The sequence below is a fragment of the Amphiura filiformis genome, chromosome 1, assembly GCF_039555335.1.
Source record: "Amphiura filiformis chromosome 1, Afil_fr2py, whole genome shotgun sequence".
In the NCBI taxonomy this organism is placed as follows: domain Eukaryota; kingdom Metazoa; phylum Echinodermata; class Ophiuroidea; order Amphilepidida; family Amphiuridae; genus Amphiura; species Amphiura filiformis.
In genome coordinates, this window is record NC_092628.1 from 60,440,199 (window position 1) to 60,466,164 (window position 25,966).

A 25,966-nucleotide genomic window follows, 5' to 3' on the forward strand; every position below is an offset into this window, starting at 1 on the left:
ATTGAAAATTGCCAGTGCCCTCAATCAAACTCTATATTATAGACTATAATTGAATGACTTTCCCTATGCCAGGTCATACTTTGCCAGGTTTATAAAAATAACACTTACACATCCAAAACAAAAGCAAAAGCAAAGAATTGAACAAAAACAAAAACAAAAGAAAGCATAGTAAAGAAAAAGCAAAACAAGAGAAGGGGAAAAGGAAACAAAAACTAAACAAACAAGAAGCAAAACAAAAAAAAGCAAAAAAATGACAGGCCTACCCAGATGTGCTGGTCAGCTGCTACCAAGTATTCACCATGCTACAAATAATATTTTTTTATAAATACTTCTTATGAATTTTAAAAAAAGTTGTTATATACTTATGAACTTTTTATTTGATTCCAGGTGCTACAATGTCAAATATCCAATAAAAATATCCATACATGATTCCTTCATTGTTTTCCAAGATGCTTTATTCAAAAATATGTATTGACATTTCTTTTTCAATGTATTCACAACAAATAGTAACCATTTTCGGAAAAAATCACCAAGTAGATATTTTACAGTAGAGGCAATGTAACATTATATACTGGGATTCAATTTTGCACATATCAGTTCATCAGGCCCCTGAAGACTTCATCAGCCATCTTCTGTGCTTTGTCTGACACAGTGACACCTGACTAATTAATATATTTGAATATAATATTAATAATTTTGTACTGTGTTTTATTTGATTTGTTCCGATACACATAAGAAAGACTCCCTTAGCTTATTTCCGTCAGGGTCCATTTGAACACAGGGATGGATTGGGAACACTTAAGGGTTAACACCCTACTCTTTAAGAAACTAATTGTGAGATGCATGTAGAGGTATGGCTCTGCACACAGGGCTGACAACTTTCCCGATTCATTTACCCAATTCTAAATTAACCATGGGGGAGAGTGGATGTCCGAATTCAATTTAAAGATGTTGCCAATTAATTTCTGATTTTTATTTTCTCAAGTTAATATCTCCACTGCCGGGAATTTAACCCTGGACCTAGTGCACCAAAGGCAATTAATCAAGTACCCTAACCATTAGGCCAAGCTCTCCTTTTACGCTCTCCATGCACTCTGTGTAAACAAATATTTGTTGCTACTTTCACATTCTGCTCCCTTTCAGTACAATGCAAAATTGCAAATAGTAGTGACAATGTACCCAGATCTCAAAGCTAGGGGATGTGAGTTCCCCAGTCAGGACTGCTGCCCAATCCCCAAGTTCACATTTGTTTTTCCAAAGCCCATAGCCAAAACAAAAAACATCCACCACAAGGTCAAAGTTTTGGTGGCCATGCTTAAATACATGTACCATTTGTATTTCACAAGGGTATTTTTCTTTGCTTGCCGCCTCGTTTTCTGCATCTTCCTTCCTTGTGAAATATTATTTGTTTTTTACGGACCATTCAGACTGTTATTTTATTTTGTTTTTTTGCTTTGCATTACTTATCAATCAGTCTGTGAATTAAAATTCTGTAGTGAGTAGAGCTATTGGTTATGTTCTGTCTTTTGTGTTATTTTGTCCTGCCTTGGACGGGTGCAACATTGGTTTTCTCTACCCACTGCAAATAACGTTGTTTTTAATTGCATTGTTGTTTTGCTTTATTTAATTGAATGCATCATTAATCATTGTCTTCATGTATTTAAGTTGATCGCCACGTCAGTATTTTTAGACGTGACTGGAGTGATTGTGTTTGTACTGCACCAGATATGATGTTTTGCACCGCTGGGTGCGATACCTGTATGGTCTACCCAGAAATCCAGTAGAAGTAGAAGTAGTATTGTTTAATTTTTTCCTTTAAATACTAGGCATGTTTTCTGTGTCTCCGGGTGTTTTGCGGCGTGGGGTTTCTGCTGTTTTTGCCCCATTACCAGCCGAAGTGAGCTACTTGGAGAGTTTGTTGCTAGTACATACTATCATGAATATCGGACAAGTATTCTTGCACATAGCAAACACATGGATAATGGGTGAATGAACTAAAAATAGCGATACACCATTGCCCCTGTTCAATTTGTTTAAAGATATTCTAGTTTCAATTACCTTTTTAAAAAGGTAAGCAAACAGGTTTCTATGCCACATAGTACATTTAAAGTCAAGTATGAACACTATCCATCATTGTTTATTATTGTCTCTTTGATATCATATAAAAATAACACAAATTTATATAAAATGTGTTCATGCTAACAACAGTAAAAGATTACCAACTTCCATAGCTTGGTATCACTTCATTGGACAGCTTCTCTTTGTGTGACCTGGAATACAATTAAATAAAAAAGATTTACTGTAAAGTAACATCAAATATGGGGGAGAGAGAGCACACAGGTCAAGCATTAGTAGCAGTTGGGTAAAATTTAGAATCTCCTTTCTCTTGACTAGACTCGTTGTCATCAGTATCAATGTGATGGCTATTGTGAATTCCCTATGAACTTGTTTCAGTTTGTTTCATAGTAATCATCAAGATCACTTAAGTATGTGATTGTCCTTTATTTATTGTTTTGATTCTCAAGCCTGTAAGGTCAAAATTTAGATGTGAAAATTTGGGATTATTTTACTTGATAATTGCAACCTCACTGAGAGCACTCATCTTGGAGGCTACTTAATTACTTTTGTATTTTTGTCTACCATAAATAGTAGGATAGTGTACCTGGACTTGCAAGTAAGTGTGTGTATGGGGGGGCATATGTGAAATGTGAAACATGAGAAATCTCTGTACAACAGAGGCAGTTCCTAGATGGTATTTCATAAAAGCATTATATAGCTAATAAGTGCAGTTTCCGGTGTAGGGTGAGTCCACACTTGGATAGCATAAGACTTAACCACATCAACTGTAAGGCAAATAACTCAAATGTGTGTGTTTATGGTTGGATTGTCAAAATAATCTGTGCCACATCCTCGTTAACTAGTGCTTATATGGGTGTGTGGGGGTGCGTTTGTAATTACCTGCAAACGAGGGACTAAATATGGATACACACATTACAAACGAGTACACACCTCTAACAGTGGACATCCTCAGTTTGCTGGATATGACCAGGACATTGCAAATAACATGAACTTCAAGGTCCAAAATGTGATGTTAGCCATTGTGGGAGACATAATCACAAAATTGGCAATGAAATCTAATTTATGACATTTGACAGTAAATTACAGAGAGTAGGTCTACAAACTAATTCAGAACACGATCTGATTCATTTCACAAAGAATGACATGAGAGAATATTATCTTACCCTCTTGATGACATATACTGCATGTAGGTGATTTCCTCTTTTTAGTTCCACCTTGATTTCCATAGGAACTACCACCTCCACTGTTCCCCCGTCCTCTGCTTTGAAATCCTCCTCCTCCTCTGTTTGAACCTGAAATTGAAATAATTGGCATGATTAAATGGTGACAAGCAGTGATCTCTGGGAGAATATCATATTATTTCAAAAGATACTAATGCTGTAGACATGGTTCGAATTCAGCTGTATCGCATAGCAGTTTGCTCCACATTTTGAAGTAACTGCTACCCAATTTTGCATTTGTATAGCACTTTTTATAGTGCTTTAGTATATGGAAGTATCCTGATTATGATGAATTAGCCAAAAACTGCTACGCAAAATTTTTAAACGAATTCGAACCCCTGTAGAATGTCTTCACAATGAAAGAGGCAGTGTCCGATTAGCAGCCACATTTCCACTCCCTTCCCCATCAAAAAGGAGGTTTTGATATCAGTGGAAAACCTGTACTTTTCTCACTAACCATATGTTGGAAAATATAACCAAAATGCATTTTCTATAGAAACGTCAAAAATTGCTGGTGAATCTTTATTTAGTTAGGAACTTAGGACTTTCTCTTTACGCAGTGAAATTTATATATTTATTTAATTATGAAGGATGATTTTAAAACCTGTTTCTAATTATAAAATCAAAATTATAATGTTTGCAATTACCTAATTATTTTGATTGTACAGTTAGCTTTGTACAATTACAACTACTTTTCCAAAAGAGCCAAACAATATTTTGAACCATCAAAACAGAATGAATTAGGGTGAAGGTTAGGTTAGCAATAGGTCTATACCATTTGTACATTCAAGCTGCTATTAAACATTAGGTTATCAACAGGTATTTATCATTTATACCTCAAACAGGTTAACCTAACTTTCAACCTAACCCTAATCTAGCAAGATGATCGCAAATACAGGATGCATGCACAAGATAAACAACAAATGATAAATCAAATTTTAAAATTATGTTAATATATTTATTGGCCACAGAGATAAATATGATGTTAGCTTCAACACAGAACAAGACAAGACAATACTCACCCCATGATCCATGTCCACCACCACCCCCTCTGTTACTGGTGCCTCCTCCTCCCTCATCATCACACCACTCAAAGAAACCACACTGTTGGCCTTGTGGTTTATTACAACAGTGGAATTGACGACCTTTATTAGGTCCTTCCTTTTGCACTGTTCGCCTGCAGTAAATAGAAACCACATGACAAATTAGAAAGAAAGAAGATATAAAGGTCAAGACTAGAAAAAACTCAATTGTAAATTGGAAGCTGAATGAGTAATTTACATTTCAAAACATACATATCCTACTTCAGAATATAAGGTATTCATTGATTACAAACAAGACACTAAAGAAGCTCAATTTTTACCAAATTCTGAAGTAAAGTATAATGTAGTACCGTATTCATTCCAATAAGCGCCCAGGGCGGATAACAACATCATTTTGGTTGGGCGCTTATTTTTTACCCGGTTTAACTAGTTTTTTCTTAAGGGCCGTTTATTAGAGACAAATTTACGTATGTTATAAAAGGGTCCTGAGACGTTTAGTAGCTTTTCTGATGCAGGAAATGTATTGCAATTTACACAGGACTTGTAGTCCTCCAGCTATTTCACTGTATCGAGGTCTATCTCTCAGACTCTCACTTCAACATTAATGGTACCCTTTAGCAAATTGAAAATACCCTGGGTGGGCGCTTATTGGGGCATGGGCGCTTATTGGGGCATGGGCGCTTATTGGGGCATGGGCGCTTATTGGAATGAATACGGTACATGTACTGGTTTGCACTACTGGATTCCTATTATAATTAAGGCATAATAGAAAAGATCAAGGATTATACATGGAAAAGTACTCCTCTAAATGACCCTTGTTCAATAACATAAACAATTTATCTGGCTATAATAATAATTTTATAATGCTTAAAAGAAGTTCCCATCCAAATCATATCACATAAACTGGCCCTAAACTAGAAAAAATTCTGATACATTTTGTATTGCGCCCTCTTTACCATGCTACAGTCAAGAAAAGCTACACATACCCCACCCATTATGCATACAAATACTGTTTGACTTTGATAGAAATCTTCTTTCTAAATAATTAAACTATGTATGATGACTTTGATGTCAATTATGATAGCCCTGCCCCAAATTCAATTCACATATGTATGGTAGTCCCATTGCCACTTTTGTGTACACTTAGCGTGGGTGGTTTAGCCTATTCAAATATCAGCTGAGACTAGCTGCATTGATTGGTTGGATGCAATCGGGCTAAGTAGTCGCTTAAAAAAACGATATGGCAGGGAGAGCATGGACGTGATATATAGTATATAGAAATCTTGCCTGACACAGGATCGGTAAAACAGACCTTGGTGGAAGGCAAACTATAGTTTGAACAGCTCATAATCAGCGGGACTTATAACATTGTGGATCTCGTCAGAATGATCACAAAATATTCATTCAAGTCCTATAGACCACTTGGCATGTGACGTCATTGCCCGGCAGTATGCGTGCGCATTATGACAATTTACATTGTTCTTTGCCCGGCAGTGTGCGTACGCATCATAGTCTGCTAAGGGCACCTGCATTTTAAATCGCCCGCCACATTTCATACAGTACAATAAAGCCATTGATCACACTGAGTGGCTCGTTCGAGCATATCGATAGACGAGTCCCTCGCCTTTGTTGATAAACAGTGATGTCAAGTGGTCTATATGTTGTCTATTTTCTTTAAGACGCACAATATACACCAGATAGGTCAATTTATATCACTCTTTAATGTGGGTCTACTTTTTGCGTAGTAGTAAAAGCCTAACAATACCTGCTGATTACAAGCTGATAAAACTGTATGTACAGATTGGGAGGGTCCATGGTTTGGGTTAATGAAAACTAGCATAGTTGACATTACCTGTTGTTATCCAAGGACCCGGGGAGGGTCTAATCCAATATATACTGGGTAATCTTGTTTTTCTTTTGAGTGGTGTGAAAAGATGTTGCAATGCCCATGTGCAGTTATTTAATCTTTTTTATTTTTGGAAATATATAATAACTTACTTTACAGCAGCTTGTCTACACTGGCACATCACCTCTCCCCAGTTATTAGTTTGAGGTGATCCATCACCACTGCCTGAGCCATAACCACTAGATGATGCATAGGAAGAGGGGGCACGATTATTCATGGTAGGATTTGTATTACCAACTGATCCAAACCCTGATGTATTCTGGGTATCATTGTTTTCATCTGCCCACAAGAAGAAATTGCAGTTGCCACTGTCGCATTTGTAGAATTGACGACCTGTAGGAATAAGTACAAGTATGAGATATATTTGAATCTTAATTTTGGACGCATGCACTGTAAAAACTGGGTTGGACTTAAATACTGTTGCTGATTATTGATGATTGTGTGAGTGGGCAGCAATCAGCAACACTTTGTAATTGCAAACTGCACATGTCAAGTATGCCTGGCTGGGAAAAATGTATGATTCCAATATTTTCATGAAAAGTCCTAACAGTGAAACGTATAAAGCAATACAACTAACTACCTGTCTGTGACAATGTATACATTTCCTTCATCTACAAACATAATGCCTACATGTATGGGGTGTTCACTTTTCAACATCCTAATAGCAAATTTCTGTCTACTTTTTAGCCACTTTTGTGTAAGTGTCATCCACAGACTGACTATTCACCAACAGGTAAAGTCCCAGTATCCCTTTGTTCCATGAAGTGCGATATACAAAACTGCTATGCAAGAACTACATATTTTTACTGTCTTTCCCTTATCTGTCGCATAAACTGAAGAATTAGTAAGCGAGAATTCGCAGCATACACAGCACGGGGACTTTGGCTGTCATAATGTTACCTTGATTAGCACCTTCCTTCCTCACAGTCAACAACTTGGCATTAGTACCACAGCTACAAACAATTGCATTGCCACCTGCCGACTCACTGCTTCCACTGCTATTACTAGGGAAGCTAGAAGCTCTGTGAGTAAATTACAAGCAATGAAAACAAGAAATATGAAGGGAATTAAACAAAATGAAGCTGACAAAACAATAAATTAAAGGGCAATCACCTTTACCTTATATTGACTGTGTCACTGAAGCTTGAGTTCATGTAATGGATTGTTTGGTTTTTATAACTTAACCAGGGATAAGGAAAGTTGGGATAAGTCTCCTAGTCAAAAAATGTATTCAGGTATGGAAGCCGCCATTACCCTGCCATCGCGTAGGCCTGGAACACTACCGTGATTTCTACCGGCTGCATCACGTCCGTACTCCGCGTTCAAGTAATAAAATTTCCCGTAAAAATCACGGCTTGCTGCATCCAAGGTTAGACTTTTTCAAGCCTGCTACAGTACAGTTTTTCAAATGTTGAACAGCTATTTTTAATATTCTAATTACATTTTTAGCGCATCCCATGAACTAATTTTTATTAAATACATCCAATCGACCAACAATCCCGCTATCCGGGCCAAGATATACAAGAATATTAATACTGTTTTCAAACACGAAAAAGCCTGGTTATTCGCCTACACGTAAGACTTGGCGAGTCTATTTAGATCATCGTTGTCAAGCTCGAGGTGATTGACCCCCGATGATTGACAGCTGGGAACGCGTACTGTACGCGTAGCCATGGTAGCGGGGGTGGCCCCCATACGTGTGTCAAATTTTGTGGTTCGCGGCATCTTCTGTACAGCATACCGTAGCGTACAGATTTGGCCAAATTTGGAGAATCGGCGAATCACTGTCAACCCCCTGACTTAACCATGAATGTTATTAGTTATCTAACATGTTAGGGTGAGCAATTTCAGCTCTATTATCTCTTTTTCCATCAACATACATGTATACTGTGCAGATTCAAAAGATAGGGGTTAGAAGAGTGTGACCCACAGCGGGGAAAATGATATTAGGGAATTAAATTTACTTTGCTAAATTCACATCCCTAAATGTTCAACAAAAAAATTTTTATACTAATATACCTTGATGGAAGTTGTCCAAGTGGCACCCTTCCTTGGTGAGCATTTGATCCAAATCCCCTTCCTGCTCCTGGGTTGTGGCCACTTCCTCCTCCTCCAACACCACCACCTCTTCCTCCACCACCACCACCTCTTCCTCCACCACCACCTCTTCCTCCTCCACCACCACCACCACCTGGACCATTTCCTCTTCCACCTCCTCTTCTCTCTCCTCTTCCTCTAGTACTGCCTCTGCCTGAGCTACCCCTGTTTGAATTTGATCTAGAGCCAAAAGATGAACCTGAAATAAAAACAGTAAAATGTGAGAACAAGTTTGCCCCTTTTAAATATGGATACCTTCTTGCTTGGATGGCTGTTGTGGACTGCCAGCCAAAGTAGAAAGGACTCCTAAAGTTTCTTAGTGTTTAATGGGTTAGCAAGCTTATGGTTAGCGCACTTTCATTGGAACATTTGCCCACTACAATGTGATGCAAACATATACATTAGTAGGGTCATTGTGTGCAAGTCCATTGAAATCCATGAAAGCATGTGGGAGAAATCATCATAAGATGTAAATGACCTCTACATATAAAAGTGTAAATCTGTCCTACCTGTGCTTGTTTGCTGTGATGCAGGCCTGAGATAAGACAGGTTTAGATCTAAAGCTTCATGAAGCTAATATTACATATCAAAGTGTAAATCTGTCCTACCTGTACTTGTTTGCTGTGATGCAGGTCTGAGATAAGACAGGTTTAGATCTAAAGCTTCATGAAGCTAATATTACATATCAAAGTGTAAATCTGTCCTACCTGTACTTGTTTGCTGTGATGCAGGTCTGAGATAAGACAGGTTTAGATCTAAAGCTTCATGAAGCTAATATTACATATCAAAGTGTAAATCTGTCCTACCTGTATTTGTTTGCTGTGATGCAGGCCTGAGATAAGACAGGTTTAGATCTAAAGCTTCATGAAGCTAATATTACATATCAAAGTGTAAATCTGTCCTACCTGTACTTGTTTGCTGTGATGCAGGCCTGAGATAAGACAGGTTTAGATCTAAAGCTTCATGAAGTTAATATTACATATCAAAGTGTAAATCTGTCCTACCTGTACTTGTTTGCTGTGATGCAGGCCTGAGATAAGACAGATTGAGATCTAAAGCTTCATGAAGTTAATATTACATATCAAAGTGTAAATCTGTCCTACCTGTGCTTTTTTGCTGTGATGCAGGCCTGAGATAAGACAGGTTTAGGTCTAAAGCTTCATGAAGTTAATACTACATATCAAAGTGTAAATCTGTCCTACCTGTGCTTTTTTGCTGTGATGCAGGCTTGAGATAAGACAGGTTTAGGTCTAAAGCTTCATGAAGTTAATACTACATATCAAAGTGTAAATCTGTCCTACCTGTACTTGTTTGCTGTGATGCAGGCCTGAGATAAGACAGGTTGAGATCTAAAGCTTCATGAAGTTAATATTACATATCAAAGTGTAAATCTGTCCTACCTGTACTTGTTTGCTGTGATGCAGGCTTGAGATAAGACAGGTTTAGATCTAAAGCTTCATGAAGTTAATCTTACATATCAAAGTGTAAATCTGTCCTACCTGTACTTGTTTGCTGTGATGCAGGCCTGAGATAAGACAGGTTGAGATCTAAAGCTTCATGAAGTTAATATTACATATCAAAGTGTAAATCTGTCCTACCTGTACTTGTTTGCTGTGATGCAGGCCTGAGATAAGACAGGTTTAGATCTAAAGCTTCATGAAGTTAATCTTACATAACAAAGTGTAAATCGGTCCTACCTGTACTTGTTTGCTGTGATGCCGGCCTGAGATAAGACAGGTTTAGATCTAAAGCTTCATGAAGAGTTGAATCACAGCCTCCTATACATCCTACATACCTAAAATATAACAACAAATATCAATTAGGTATGCTTATTATCTGAAGCTTTTTTTTCTAAAAGATTATTGCAAAAATGTTTCATAAGTATGAAAATGCTTTTGTCACAAATAGACACCCAAACCATAACAATAGGGAAAAGTATATCAAAAACAAGTTAAGCAAATAGTGTTTATATGCATGAGTTAACTTCCATTACTGGTAACTTAATCCATGTACAATCATGAGACTCGCACTGAATGTGTCAGAGTTGGTAGCTCTGTAAAAGAATATTATTTGCAGAGACACAGAAATACATTATATTCTGTAGTATCTACACAAGGGGAAGATAAACTTGCTTTCATCTGCTTTTATTGTTGATCAACAGTGGACCACATCATCATTTATTGTTGAAAGGGGTGTGACCCGATCAACAACCTGTTCCCCAATTTGTTATCAAAACTGAGAATTTGGTATCAGCTAATATTTGTCTAATTACCCCAGTTCAATTTAACGCCCGATATATGTTGTTTAGATAGTGTGAACAAAAACATGGTGAATTGCGGTAACCACAACCTGAATTGTTGTACACGTTTTTGCTTCTCATATCAACACCACTGGAACAATACAACATCAAATTTGGAAACATCTTGTTTTACTGGTAGCCCTCAATGTAAGATAAAATGAAACATAACTGGACAACACACCTTTAACATATTATATCTACTCAGCTTAGTACCTCCTACCCTCAATATGCTTGTTGTCTGGAAGCTTTACATACTGATGCACAGTAATGAAAACCTTGAATGTTAAAAACATTTTAAACTTACTCTTGTGGTATCATAGGTGGTACAGATCCTTTCTTGAACTTGAATTTTAACTTGTGTACAGGGCCAGGTTGTCCTGCACTACACTGCAAATAAATTGAGTAAAAAGATAGAATGTTACATGTGTGTACATTGCATCAATTTGCTATGCAAGTGATCATTTTCTACAAAGTAAATCTACCAATTGAAATCAACTAACACATTCAAAAATATAAACTTCATTCTGTCACCTATGATTTTCACCTGTAATCATGGGAGTGAAACTGTTCCCAACAGTGGTGTAACCAAAGGGGTTATGATTGGTACCCTTGTCCCCCTCCCTATTTTTCAAAACAATGAGTTGACTGATTGTAAATGCTTTAGGATTATTATTTTGACCACCTAACCCCCTCACCCAGTGGCAAATTTTCCACCGGCACTTTGAGTCAGGTACTGGATGGACACAACAGCACTATTTTGGGAAAGATGACTGTTAATGAGTGAATGTTCTTAGTCATCCAGTAGTTTAAACAATGTTTTGGAAATAAATCTAATGGAACATACTTTTACAACTTTGCGGCTGGAACCACCAGACTTCATCAGGCAACTAACCCGCTGGACTGGTCATGTGATAGACGGTTAGGTATCAATTAACAACAAGGAAGTCGTTATTCTAGACCAGGAGGAACAGTGGCATAGGAGAAGCATTAAAGAAGCCATCTGGGAGCTATTGAGCAGCCATCACTAAACAAGAGATGGGGACTCCGCTTCAACTTATCTCATGCATGGGACGGGGTTATCAAGACGATACCTAGCCGTCTATCACATGACCAGTCCAGCGTGTCAGTTGCCTGATGAAGTCTGGTGGTTCCAGACGCAATATAGCAAAGTTGTAAAAATAAGTTCCAGTATTAGATTTATTTTCAAAAGATGACTGTTGTCTGTAATACAGTGATGTTGATTCCCCCACTAATATTTCTTTTAACCCAAATACTGTTCTTGGCTTGATACCTGTTGGCAAGTTTCATCTAAGACTTCAATCTGCAAGACACTGGCAGGCATCCAAATGGCAGCCTTACATCCTGGATAACCCAAACAGCTGACCATCCAGCCACCTTCACGCTTCTGTTTAGCTACCATCGATTCTTTACAGCGAGGACAGAGACGAACTGGGGTTGCAGCTGGGATCACAGCTGAAAGGAAAATAAAAGACTTTTTAAGTTCACTATCATATCACTTTTTTTCCAAAATATCATAACAAAAAATAAAAACCTTTTGTACAAATTTAAAGAAATGGAACATTTGAGGTAACCTTACCTTCTGGAGTGAAATCTTGGGGAGCATGACCCAAGTAGCCAGATATTGCTGCATCCAACATGTTTGCCTAAGAAAAAGAACAATAGTTACAACTTTAAGCGAACCACCTGTCGAATGGAATTGCTTAACAGTATCATCTCAAATAAAAGTGTCAATTTAAAGGTATGTATACAAAAAAAAATTGGGATACAATGATAAAACCTGATGAATGCATTTTAGACAGATCTCCCAAGTGTACATGTGTCCTTGCATGAAAAAAAAATATAATTAAATCTTGTTTATCACAAATATATGTCATACAATCTGGTCCAAATGTGGCATTTTTGACAATTGAGATACAATGATAAAACAACCTGTTGACTGCATTTTAGACATTTACATCTGCCCTTGTATAAAAATAATAACATAAGATCTTTTTTATCACAAATATAATTTAGAAGTTTACATCTGCCCTTGTATAAAAATAATAAAATAAGATCTTTTTTATCACAAATATAATTATGTAACACAATCAGGTCCAAATGTGGCATTTTTGAAAATTAAATTATTATAATTATCACCTTTAACAAACATTAGGCTATCAGATACTGACAAGACCAAAGGTGTAGCATACTTGTTATGAAGTTTTGTGATGTCTATTTTTTTATGTATTTTATTGGTTTTTTTACTCAATATTTGTGCCTTTATCTCAATTTCAAATTTGCCACCTTTGGCCTCTATGGACCAGACTGTGTCACATCTTCTCATCACCAATCATTATGAGCCAGGACATTTTTGAACCCTGGACCTTAGTTTTACATATCCAGTATTCTTCCAAGTGAGTAGGCAGGTGGATAGAAGACAACTATGACTTTCATTTATGTTGTGTTGTGAGAAGTTAACTTATTTGTATTTCATAAAATACTCCATACTGCAATGTAAGGTTCACAAGTTGTTATTTTTTTGGTTTTTTTGTTACAATATTCTATAGCCTCACCTTCCTGGCTGCTTCAATAAACACTGCCTTGTACTTAGCTACCTGCTCTCGCAACACTTCATCAGGATTTTTCACACCATTACATATTCTGAGAAAAAATTATTAATTTTTCTTTAATTAAAATACATCTAAATTCATTATTAGAATGTTATAATACTATTTGTTACGATATTTAATTGTGGAATAAAAATATTTTACACATTGCATACAAAATATTTGCCAATTGCCAAAAAAGACAACATTTTCATCAAGTATCAAGATTAATTAACTATTTACAATGCACAATGTGCCATTTCCATGGGAAAGAGCAGGAGACTTGATTGTACACTCTTACTGCGTTCTCATCTGATTCAGACTTGGGTGTTCAAATACTGTGCTTCAATAATCCTGATGATAGGGTGTATGAGCAGCCAGATTTTACCCTGATCATCATTGGCTGTCTTTTCTAATAACAGCATCTGCTCCACAATTCAAATGCAGTGATTTAGTGAGAGGACATACAGATTTTCATCTTCCACCAACATCAGGAGACATAAAGATTAACCAATTTACCCAACTGCTCAAACTATGATGATTCCTTTGCCATGCTTATTTATTTGATAAAAACAATATCCAAAGAACTATAATCAGAGGATACTTCATTTTGAATGCATGTCGTTATTCATTAGTTTGTTACAACTCTTGGTATTGCATATGAACGTAATTCAGTTAAAATTTACCTCTTCAAGTCTGCCTCCAGTTCTGCTCTCAGATTGGGTTTAGATAATTCATAGCCCATATTATCATAACCTTCTACCAGTCCCATGCCTAGTTCACCTGGTACAAATCTTCCATCAGGCCTGACACCCACATACAGGCGTGACTTAACTGTCTCTATATGCTCAGCATGGGTAGCATCAGTACCTATTGAAGACAAGCATAATAGAAGTTTACAGACTTTGTAACACTTCTAGCTCCCCTACTAATCAACATGACACAATATTAATATCTGTTATCTTCAGATGATATGCAGGCTATTTAAGACGAGCTGTTGTAAGTATTGCCAGTTTGATTATAACTGCTATAAGTGAATTATGGTAATTGTCAAACCCATTAAAATCTAGACTGAGGCCCTCATTCGTCAACGTCCTGAGTTGATGACTGAAAAACTTAAATTTTACCAAACTTTTCCCTAGAATCTGAGGAACAAAGACTGTGCAGTAGTGCCCAAATTAACCTGTTTTTCAACACATATTAATTTTGTAGAACTGTAGAGTGTGATCTTGTCACACGGGCAACGATAGGAAGGGACACTATGGCATATGACCAAAGTCGCACAGGAATATTTTCATATGTTTTAGTTCTCACTACCATAACACACAAATAACATGCAATTGTAGACAACAAAGGATTCAGTCTAACAAAAACCTCCTTCTACATACTGTCATGATGATAATCTAGTATTTGTAATAAATCACTGATGTAAGAAACTATCATATACAAGAAATATTTCCCACCTATGCCATGTTTATCCATGAGTGCAATGAGATCCGCTTCAGTCAGTAATGGTGGAGCAGATGTTTCACCTTCACCTAACTGTAAGAAATACGGAATAAAATGTTTAGTCACAAAAGCATTTACAGGTAAATTAGGTAATTCTTGGACAAGCTCAATCAATCGGAACGCTAGGCTCCGCGATAAACACACGCGGACATAGAGCGGTACAGAAGAAGCATGCACATGCCTTACATTGGGTACACGCTTAGTACGCTACATGGATGCAACAGGGACTTTCGAGCTTGGCAAAGAATCACTTAATTTACCTGCAATTGGTTGGATTCAGGGGATAGCCCAAAAATGGACAGAATTTGCATGTTTTAGGCATAGACCCTGGGTGCACAGCAGCAAGAATAGCCCCAAAATAGACCAATTAAGTATGTTTTAGGCATCTGAGACGAATTAGGTATATTCGTCTCAGTTAGGCATACTGCACAGCAGCAAGAAGGCCTAAAATATGCAGATTTTTGTTTTAGTCATAGACCCTGGGGTGCACAGCAGCAAGAACAGCCCCCAAAATCAATAGGCAGATTTTGCATGTTTTAGGCATAGTCCCTGGGGTGCATAGCAGCAAGAATAGCCCCCAAAATATACCAATTTTGCATGTTTTAGGCATAGACCCTGGGGTGCGAAGCAGCAAGATCAAGGATAGCCCAAAAATAGGCAGATTTTGCATGTTTTAGGCATAGACCCTGGGGTGCGAAGCAGCAAGATCAAGAATAGCCCAAAAATAGGCAGATTTTGCATGTTTTAGGCATAGACCCTGGGGTGCACAGCAGCAAGAATAGCCCCCAAAATAGGCCAATTTTACATGTTTTAGGCATAGACCCCGGGTGCCCCCACCCCACGATATGCCCTCCGATACACCCTTGGATTCGTTTTACACCAATTCTGCACAAATTCCAAATAATTATACAAGTGTGTTTTCCACATTGTAGCACTACATCCTGTTCATGCTCAAGGGTAAAAGTTGCGATTTCCTTAACAAGTGTTACACCTATATCAAAGTAACTCACTCCTTGCTTAAAGGCATTTTGAATGTACTGTACATAACTTTGCGCCTACAAATGCTAGCTTTGAATGTTAGGTCAAAAAACATTTTTCATTTAATTTGTGCAATTGTAAATTGACAGTGTCATTGTATGGAAAATCATCAATATCAACAAAAAATAAACTTAAAAACGTCGCACAATGAAATGTTTTTGGCATTACAGTAGAAACAGCACAAATTATCAACCAATGACAAGCCTTGATTGTATCCATTGATCTGCAATGTGCATGCATCACGCTGCTGAAAAGGCACACTGTATAAAACAGCATTAGAGTACATTTTTGTACCCCTGTGATTATGTATCAACCCACTGTTTTACCTCAATTGATGTTGGTTCAAATACTTCTCCCATCTGGTAGACCGGTATTTCTTTTGCATTCCATTTCTCATATGGATAGACATCTAGATAGTTACGTGCTATTATCATCAGTCCAGAAGCTGAGAATTCCTCAGAGGTTATCTTAATATCAACAATAGTCTCATGTCCTTGTGCATCCTGGGGTGTGTCAAAAAATAAGCAAAAACATACATGATGTAAATCCATTAATATAGGTATGTCATTTTGGTCTAATTTCCTTGACATTTTGATTTTTTTTTTCATCATTTCAATTTTTATTCATAATACACATAAAAACAGATTATATTGAGAAAGAACACAGTTAAGACCAGACAGGTTAAGAAGGTACAAAACCAGGCTCAAACATCCACAGACATATAAAATAGCAGCACAATACAACATTGTATTATTGATTGGTGATTGGCAAAATAAAATATGAATGAATGAATGAATGAATAATATTGCAGGTTGTAACGGAAAACATCAAAAATATTGTTTTTTAGAAAAATATACCCCGGTATGCATAAAAAAGTTGACAAATGCCCGCCCCGAAACAATTTCACTAAAAAAAAAAATTTTTTGACGATCATGTGACAAATCAAATCTGTGACATCAATATTGATATCGTTATCAATTAGGCTGTTCCAGTGAAATTACATACCCATTGGCTGTTCCATTTAATTTACATTCTCTCTTCACTATGAAAGAGAGATCTTTTTAAACATTTTTTAAAACTTTTTTTTAAAAAGTTTTAAATTTTTTTTGACGACCATGTGACAAATCGAATCTGTGACGTCAATATTAATATCGATATCAATTAGGCTGTTCCAGTGAAATTACATACCCATTGGCTGTTCCATTTAATTTACATACTCCCTCTGAAATGGCCCCAAAATAGCTGTTCCATTTAATTTACTTACTCCTCTGAAATGGCTGTTCCATTTGATTTACATACTCCCTCTGGAATAGCTTTCTCCTAATCAAATTGCATATTGTGAATTTCAATCTATCAAATTGCATAGCTTCACTGTGAATAAGAGAGAATTTTTTATAATTTTTTTTTATTTTTTAACTTTTTTTTTCAATTTAAAAAAAAACTATTTAATTTTTTTGGGGGGTTACTCATTTATTGGATGTTTGAATGTTGTAATTACTAGTATTTCCAGATAAAGTATAAGATAAAGTATAAACATTTCAGTTGAAAACCCTTAAGGTTAAATAAGAAATTAAATAAAAAGAAATGAATGCAAACCAGCCCTTCAATTCTGCAATACATGTATTTCCATTAAAAGTCTGCTTGTTATCTCACGCAATTGAATAATAATAATAACCGTGTCCGATTGAACTGACACCAATTTTTTTCAGGAATATCTTGTTTAATTGACCACTCATTGTCATATATTGAGTACATAATTTGTACTACAACTAAAAAATCTTGTTCCTTGAGCTAAATCAGGGGTTCTCAATAGGCAGTCCGCAGGCCAGATCCGGCTGCCAACCAATTGTGGTTGGCCCTTGAACCAGGGTTGGACTTAACCTGTTTTGTCCACAAAGCGGTCAAAACCAGGTTTAAACCGGTCAAAACCGGACAAAGCAGTCAAATCTGGTCGAAACCCAATTTGTATTCTAGAGTTATATAAAGTTGATGTATCATGTATATTGTATACCTGTAACAAAACTATAATCACTACTCAGAGAAAGCTAGAAATAAACAAGTAACATTTTTGTGACGTTGCTTCCTTAACTTAATACATGAATTTGGCTAAAATGTCCAAAATGACACACAGTAGAAACTGCACTACTAAAATTGCATTCTATATGACCCAACTCAAAACCGAAGTCATCCAGATTTCCTCTCGGTACTCTACTTCTGACCAGATAGAATCTATCACAATTGGTGATACCTGTGTGCAAGTGGTTCCAGAAGCCAAGAACCTTGGTGTCATTGTCGATAAAACGCTCTTAATGACTTCACAAGTGAATAAGGTTTGCAAACAAGCGTGTCTTGCCATCAAAAACATTGGCCGTATCAGAAAGTATTTGGACAGAGAAAGTGCTGAAAAGTTGGTACACGCCTTTGTGTCATCGCAACTAGATTCCGTGAACTGTCTGTTGTTTTGACTCCCAGATTATCAATTGGCTAAGATACAACGTATCCAAAACACCGCTGCCCGCTTGGTGACGCTGAAAAAAAGGCACAAACATATCTCTCCTGTCTTAAACGACCTCCATTGGTTGCCAGTTAAACAAAGGATAGTGTACAAATTGTTGCTGATCACCTACAAAGCCATTATTGGACTCGCACCAACTTACATCCAAGATCTTATCACTATCAAGAATCCTGCGCGCACTCGGAGATCTAGCTCTGCCACTCAACTTTGTCACTACTCCGTGAATACTGTCACATACGGCCAACGTTCTTTTACTTACGCGGCGCCTATGCTGTGGAACGATCTCCCACCTCACATCAGGAATGCTTTATCACTGGACCAATTTAAGAAACATCTCAAGACTCATTTATTTCTCAAGTCGTTTGTTTAATTATTATGCATATTTTGTAGGGCGCCTGTGATGGGGAACCGGTGATTAGTCTGTGTTTCTCTGCATTTTGGCTTTTTTCATCACGCCATGCCAGTTCTGATTATCACGGGCGTCCTGAACCATTGTCTTTTTGCCATGTGTAATTTAAGTATGTTGTAGTGTAAGACCTTTTATATCTTTTAAAACATGAATTCATTTTGTATATATTTGTTGTAGTGTACTTAAGATATTTTACTGTTCAGCGCATTGGGATATGTTCTTGTATGTAATGCGCTTTATAAAAGTGTTTTATTATTATTATTAATATAATGACTTACAGTAAAAAATGCAGCTAACCCTATAATGATAAGTACACCTCTTCCACATGTCAGTGTGGCTTATACGGCGGTGCGGCTTATACAGCAACGTTTGAAGCAGAAAAACACACAAGAAAAAAAAACCCGACTCGACCGCTGGTGAGTGAGCCAATCGACAAATTGTTCAAAGTCATCAAAACATCTTTTAAGTCAGTTCATTCATGGAGATTTTGATTGACAGTCTCATTGATTGACTGACATGACTTGAGTATTATCCCCGGGAAATTATCAACGGACGCCGCCGTCATTCCCGTCCCAATTTAATCATGATCGCATTGATGGAATTAGGGCCTATCATTCAATCATTCCCATAACTGCAGCGATTTATTAATAGAAAGTGTAAAAAAATTATTGTAAATTTTTCTTACACTTTTAATTTGATTCTTGTACAATTGTGAAGTTTGAGTAAAATAAAATATGGTTGTTCGTTTTTATTAATATTATAAAAGTTTCATATCTGTCATGTTTGATCGATCCTTGAAAGCAAATTATGTAGGAGCCCTACCTCACACTCATGCACTGGCGCGTTGGCTCTCATTCAGCCCTCAGCCAACTAGCAAATAACTTTCCATATTACTGGTTAAATGCTCCGTATTTTGTAGTAAATCACTGTACAACAAGAACAATTCACATTTTGTTTTCAAATAACTCCAAGAATGAATTGGCCATTAAATATCCACGAAAAGTTGAATTTCTGGTACCACACATCGGGTACTTTCCCCGGGTGCTTGTCCTCATTACGGTAATTATTCATACACAACCGCGGGAACCCGGTTCTGCCCATGCGCATGTTGAAAGTAGACATTTTGGTAAACAACTTTACTGGCGACCTTGTACTTCCGGGTAGTCCTCATTAAATATTCATAACTTCATTCATACCGACCGTGGGAAAGTATCAATTACACCAATTGTTTACCTGGGCATTTGCCGCATGGGTCGGGGCTGGGGTGATGACCTCGCCAGGCCACGTGTATTATTCATGTTGGTTCTGATTTTATTCTCTGAATATGGGTTTTGTTTCATATACAATTATTTTTAAAGCAAGTTTATGGTCAAGAAGTTTATTTTTATAAAATTTGAGCTAATTAAGGTTTTGTAATTTTTTTTTTAAACTTCAACATAAAAGGTTTAAGTATAAAAAAACAAGTCATCCATCTTAGATGATGAAATGGCATGGTGAATGAAATCACGGTAAATGATGAATTGTCTTGAAATGCATGTGACCGATTCAAAATCCGTTCTTCGTCAATTTTTTTCCCAATTAAAATGTTCTTTTCAAGTCAAGGTTAATACATCTATTCATCAAAAAAACCTAATAACATGTTTTTGGTCTCTTTTTTTCTTATTCTGACGTAAAATAAATTTTATGTCAGATTTTTTTTTTACTTTTTACTTTTTTGTGTTTTTTTTAAATTATTATTCTTGTTGTTACATGTACTTTAAATAAAGAAAGCGACAGAGAATGAGAATTTACGTTTTAACACCATATAGTAGGCCTAATTAATTCTTTTACGGCAATAATATTGCATTTCGTCAGTAGCGGGAGAGGGGTCAACGCACTTAGCACGTGCTAAAGTTTGAAGCGCGGAGGTCAACACACTAATAGCTAGTGATGGTTAGGAGCTGTTAGGCCTAAAGAATATGTAATTGGTTTAATATTAAAAAGACTTAAAAAGTATACTGTATCCACTTATCCCAAGAATGAATCGATACGCAAGAATCAAACATGTTTAAAATGTCACTACTTCCCGTGTCCATTATTGAATGACTGACATTATAATAAAAAAAAGATCGATTGGATTATTTGGATAGCAGTGATCGTGCACGACACGGCCGATTTAATAGTGCATGCTGATAATTTTAAAGACATCAACATGTTTTAACATGTTGATGTCTTTAAAATATAAATTAAGGCTTTAAAAGCCTTAATTTATATGCAGACGCATAAGGATTTAAACAAAATAAAGTGTATAAAAAAGTAGACTTTCATTTATAGATGCACGAAATTGGTTTTAATATAATATTGGTTTACTTAAAACAAATAATTACCTCACTCCTCAGTTTGCTTTGTAGCGCCACAATCGTGAAAATAGCGCATTACAGAAGAGTATGCATGTCAAAATCGGCCGTTAGGTAGTGCGGCTTATATGGCGGTGCGGCTTATACGCCGCCGTTTGAATCTTATTTTAGCATTTTTTCGGACCTGCGGCTTATACTCCGTGCGGCCAATATTCCGGAAATTACGGTATTACATTATACATACAATAGGCTATCATTTACTGAAAACATCAAAGGTCTAGCATACTTGGTTCTAAAGTTATGAAGTTTTTTCATGTCTATTTTCTTATGTATTTTATTGTTTTTTACTCCATATTTTTACCTTTATCTCAGTTTCAAATTTGCCGCTTTTGGCCCATGGACCAGATCATGTCACATATGGACAAAGATGCCTGCTGGGTGGGCTGCAGTGATAAGTCATCTTCCTGGACTATGGGTAATTCCCTGAAGTAATCCTATTCTGTTAAATGATTTAAAAACCTTTTTGAGGTCTATTATAGTCAAGTGACATTGTCTTAACTTCTTGAATTCTCATTATACATCATCTTATTGTCATTGTAAGAGCTACATGTACTATAGTAATTTACTCTCACTATCAGGACTGAGGACAGCAGAAACTTAAATGAACTAGCAGTAGGCCTAGCAAGTAGTGATTTAGGTGAGTAGTACATTGTCTACAAGGCTTAAATGTATAAAAGTGCATCCATGTGCGTATTATATGTGAGTCCATGAAAGAGGCAAAAAATAAGTATGACTGTTAGGTCACAGCTGTCGTTACTGACAACGAGAATAAGATGAAGTCAATGCGCAAGACACTCAAGGAACATGATCCAGACCTGACAGTGTATGGCTGTTCTGCACACTGGCTGAATCTCCTTGGGCGAGATGTCACGACCAAGCAAGTGATCAATCAAGTTGTTGAAATAAACAAATACTTTCGCAATCATCATCAACCTTCTGCCCTGCTTAGAAGAGAAACAAGATTCTGTCATGCCACAACTGCCTGGAGACACTTGATGGAACAGCCAGCTGGAATCGCCCTCATATGCTGATAATTGTTGCAGAAAATTAAAGTGACATTGACTCCAGGATCAAAGGGCTTATTCAAAATGTAGGCCTTTTCAATGAAGCCAACAGTTTGCATGACCAGCTGAAACCAATTACAGATACAATTGACAAATTGCAGAAGGATTCATCCACAATCGCAGATGCATGTGAAGCGTGGTTAGACCTATAGACCTACTGAGCAACCAAGATCTGTCTCCACAAGAGATTTGACCAGGCCATAACACCTTGTCACCTCTAGTTAGCCAACCTCCTGCATCCTAGTTACAGAGGGAAGAAACTCAAGGCAGACCATGTTAATTCTGCTCAAGAGCTCTTGATGGAAGAGGGTCTAGATTTGATTCCGGAGCTTTACCGCTATATGGAAGATGATCTTCCACTGCCCAAGGCCCTAGCTGCAGAGAAAACGCATGCAGCCAGACACACGTCCAGATATATGATGGAAAAGTGTACTTAGATCAGGCACTGTTAACAAAGACCTCTGTACCAAAGCCATTAATCTCTCCTTGCTGCCAGCAAGTTCAGCAGCTATAGAACGGGTATTCTCAAACTTCAGTCTGATTCAAAACAAGTTGAGGAATTATTATGGTGCTATTTTCGATTAATCAATTATTTAAATTTATATCACTCTGTGGTCTTTCTCTCATCGATCCTGACTGACAACGTATCTGGGTACTCGGAAGCCAGCTATTGAAGAAGAAACACCGCAAGCGTATGCAATCCATAACCTATGTTGTGAAACTTTGTTTATATTTGATGATGCAGAATTAAAGATTATAGTGAAGTTATATTTTGTTATCCATCTATTTCTCTTCATGTATTCAGCAAGTCATTCCCCGTGAAACTTTGAGATCCATCAGCCATCTATTATGGTATGATTTCTAAAACCAAATAACTGGTTGATGGAACTCGTGTAAGTTTCAATCACAGCAGAATCGTCTTGGAGTAAAAAATGCAGCTAAACTTGTAGCTTGTTATAGGATCCTAAGGGGTTCAGTTGATTTAGATTGGTAACAAGTTCTGGCTACAGGTCTTCTCTCCCATCACATTATTCATGAGATATGTTTTCTTGGGGGGGGGGGAGGGTGCAGGTTTTCCAATTATTAAAATGTATACATTATTATGGTCTGACTCCATCAAGTTTGATTTACATTCATAATTCAAAATGTATTACTAGTTGCACAGTTTGTCAAATGCAAGACATGTGTGTGCTCTAGAGTACCCACACAGGTACTCTAGGCAGCGGTGTACCTTTGGGGCAGAATCAATAGGAATGTGGCAGTGTATGCAGTGTACTCTACCTATTCACATGCTTATATGCTGCACACACATCTACATTTGCGATTGTGATTTTATATTTGTTCAAAATGGTCTTTAGCTTATAGTTTACATAACAAATTTACATAAAAATGGTAATTTAACATAAAAATTTAAATGCTACAAAAATATCTTGATTTTAAATTTTAATCTTGATGTCGTACCTTTGAGCAACAAGCCAAGAAATGCCTGACTACCATCTCATAAACCCTGCCTTCATTGCCTTGTAATGTGTTGCTATACTTAGTAGGATGGATAGGTGGATGGGCATGATCTGTCTTGTTGCCTTGTCGAGGGCTTGGTCCATGTTGTAAGATCCCTGCTGCAAAGGCTGAGTAACAATCATATAACATTGGAAGATAATCCTGGATTGTCAGAAGTTTGTTTTACTGTTATTATACTATGATCAGCTCCTAATAGGTGAGAATTATTTGTTTCTTGTTACTGCCCACTTCAATAATGCACCAACTTGCACCTGTGTAAGTTTACAAAGGCGTGCAGCAGTTGTGCAATACACAGTTCACATAGGTGCTGCACCCAGCTGTGTGCATGCCATTGTATATATATCAACACATAATGTTATGAGTCCTGCCTATTACGAGCTGATCTGAAAGATTGATATTTTGATTCGACTTACCTCCCCAATTTGGATCTGGAGTTTGGTTCTGTACTAGGTCCACTAAATTGAGATCCTTAGGGAATATTGTAGTTTCTGTTCTTGGGTAGCTGATTAATCTAATTTGAAAAATATGAACAAGTTGACTCAGTGTGAACTTCGTGATTGATACATCACAAATTATGATATATAAAATATTGATTTTATCTAAACAAAATTAAAACAAATAATAACACAAAACAAAACAAAATTATAACTGAACTTTTGCTTTTAAAGTCAGTTGTTCTTACATAAAAAAGATTTTCAATACTTGATTCCATGAATTTACCATGCATGTATACACTATAAACATGTACATTCACAAACACAGCGCTCAAAATACTTTCTTTACAATAACAAAGGTTAGTTTAAACAGATTCTATCCAAAATAACGCTCATGTGATCTCTTTGCCATTGCCAAATATTTTTTCACAGGGGTTGTTTTATAAAATGTTGGGCCAAATTACCCTACCCCCACATGTATTTAGAGCCATACACAAGCACCCATACCCATACAGAAATGTGTTAGACTTACCCTTGAGTGTATAATTTCTCAGCAATTTTCATTGTTTCCTTGGCACTAATACGCAGTTTACGAGATGACAATTTTTCTAATTCCTGTGAGATAAAAGATACCATGATATAATATACAACTCAATGTGCTAATAAAAATGGACTTTAGAAGGCAATACAAATATGGTATTAGACACTAAAAAATATGTCTGGAAAATGTTAATGGTTAAAAAAAATACCATTAATGCTAAATCATTCTATTACATACGAACTCCCACAATTCATTCCCAGTTCCATGTTTTTCACCCCCAATTGAACCAAAATTGTGCATTTCTTGTGCATTGTCCGAAAGATACATGAATATCAATAAGTGTACAAGAAATGTTTGTTTTCATACAACTGTAAAATTGTTTTTGAATTATCTGTTTCATGATCCATGCAAGAAGGAAGTAGCAAGAGTTGGAACTTGGCAAGGATCTTTTCTTGTAAAGGTTCTCCTATGTTGATGTCCAGAAATTCTGAAAAGAACATAGGTTGAACCTTCAATGATAAGAAACATTGAACCAGTTTAGTGTTGTGACCTACGATTTGGGCCGAAATATTTTGGTAAGAATCCAATCAGGGCATGAAGCAAGCACTCACCACTGTGTCCATGGGCTTTGGTCTCCATTTGCTTTTGCTTTTACTCTTCACATTGGTAACATTGGCTTCAGGATTCTCCTGACAGGCTTCATGAAGAACCTGGCACGGAAGACGCTCAAATAAGCGATTACGCTTCCAGTTGAACTCAACTGCACACTCATCTTTGGTGTGTTTTACTAAATAAATGATGAAACAAGAGATGAGTCAATCTTATTTCAACTAAATAATAACAGTAAATTTACAAAGAAAAGGTTTCAACATTTGTGAGGAAACTATAAAAAAGCTTGACTAGTACCAAGGTGAAGACACCTTCAATAATAATTTCCCCATAACTGAAGATGTGTTAATACCAAAGATATTCTACCCAAAGATTACCAACTCAAAATTGCACCATATGTAACGCTATATGGCAAGTCATGCTTGGAGGGCAGATAATGTACCTCTGGCATTCATCGACAAGAGCTCAAAATCAATGACAATTTGCGTCTTTAAGCTTGAGCGTTACAAAGATTTGTCAGGGACTGTCTTTTGAAATTCGCAGGAGAGCATTAAATAGCTCTTCTGGAGCCTTCAAGGAGAGCTGTTTAGAGCATTTACAATTGAATGTAAAGAGAGAATGGTCAACTAAGGAGAGCCAAAAATCACTCTCTTAGATCAGATTTAAGGAGAGCAGTAGAG

The 25,966-nt window shown here is 36.8% G+C and overlaps 1 protein-coding gene across 2 annotated transcripts in view; it reads right to left on the minus strand.

Moving 5' to 3' along the window:
* Window positions 1–402: 402 nt before the first annotated feature.
* Window positions 403–25,966, minus strand: part of LOC140150083 (DNA topoisomerase 3-alpha-like) — a 34,197-nt gene continuing 8,633 nt past the window's right edge. For both annotated transcript variants that reach the window (XM_072172097.1, XM_072172090.1), the window contains exons 8-25: window positions 25,289–25,464; window positions 24,669–24,751; window positions 24,116–24,213; window positions 23,643–23,809; window positions 16,124–16,300; window positions 14,714–14,792; window positions 13,937–14,120; window positions 13,218–13,305; window positions 12,242–12,308; window positions 11,936–12,117; window positions 10,949–11,031; window positions 10,043–10,140; window positions 8,268–8,544; window positions 7,149–7,270; window positions 6,341–6,581; window positions 4,322–4,476; window positions 3,243–3,371; window positions 403–2,270 (exon numbers count right to left, since the gene is read on the minus strand). In XM_072172097.1, the coding sequence (XP_072028198.1) occupies window positions 2,239–2,270; window positions 3,243–3,371; window positions 4,322–4,476; window positions 6,341–6,581; window positions 7,149–7,270; window positions 8,268–8,544; window positions 10,043–10,140; window positions 10,949–11,031; window positions 11,936–12,117; window positions 12,242–12,308; window positions 13,218–13,305; window positions 13,937–14,120; window positions 14,714–14,792; window positions 16,124–16,300; window positions 23,643–23,809; window positions 24,116–24,213; window positions 24,669–24,751; window positions 25,289–25,464 (2,438 nt within the window). In that variant the 3' untranslated portion in view covers window positions 403–2,238. The remainder of the gene's footprint in view (window positions 2,271–3,242; window positions 3,372–4,321; window positions 4,477–6,340; window positions 6,582–7,148; window positions 7,271–8,267; window positions 8,545–10,042; window positions 10,141–10,948; window positions 11,032–11,935; window positions 12,118–12,241; window positions 12,309–13,217; window positions 13,306–13,936; window positions 14,121–14,713; window positions 14,793–16,123; window positions 16,301–23,642; window positions 23,810–24,115; window positions 24,214–24,668; window positions 24,752–25,288; window positions 25,465–25,966) is intronic.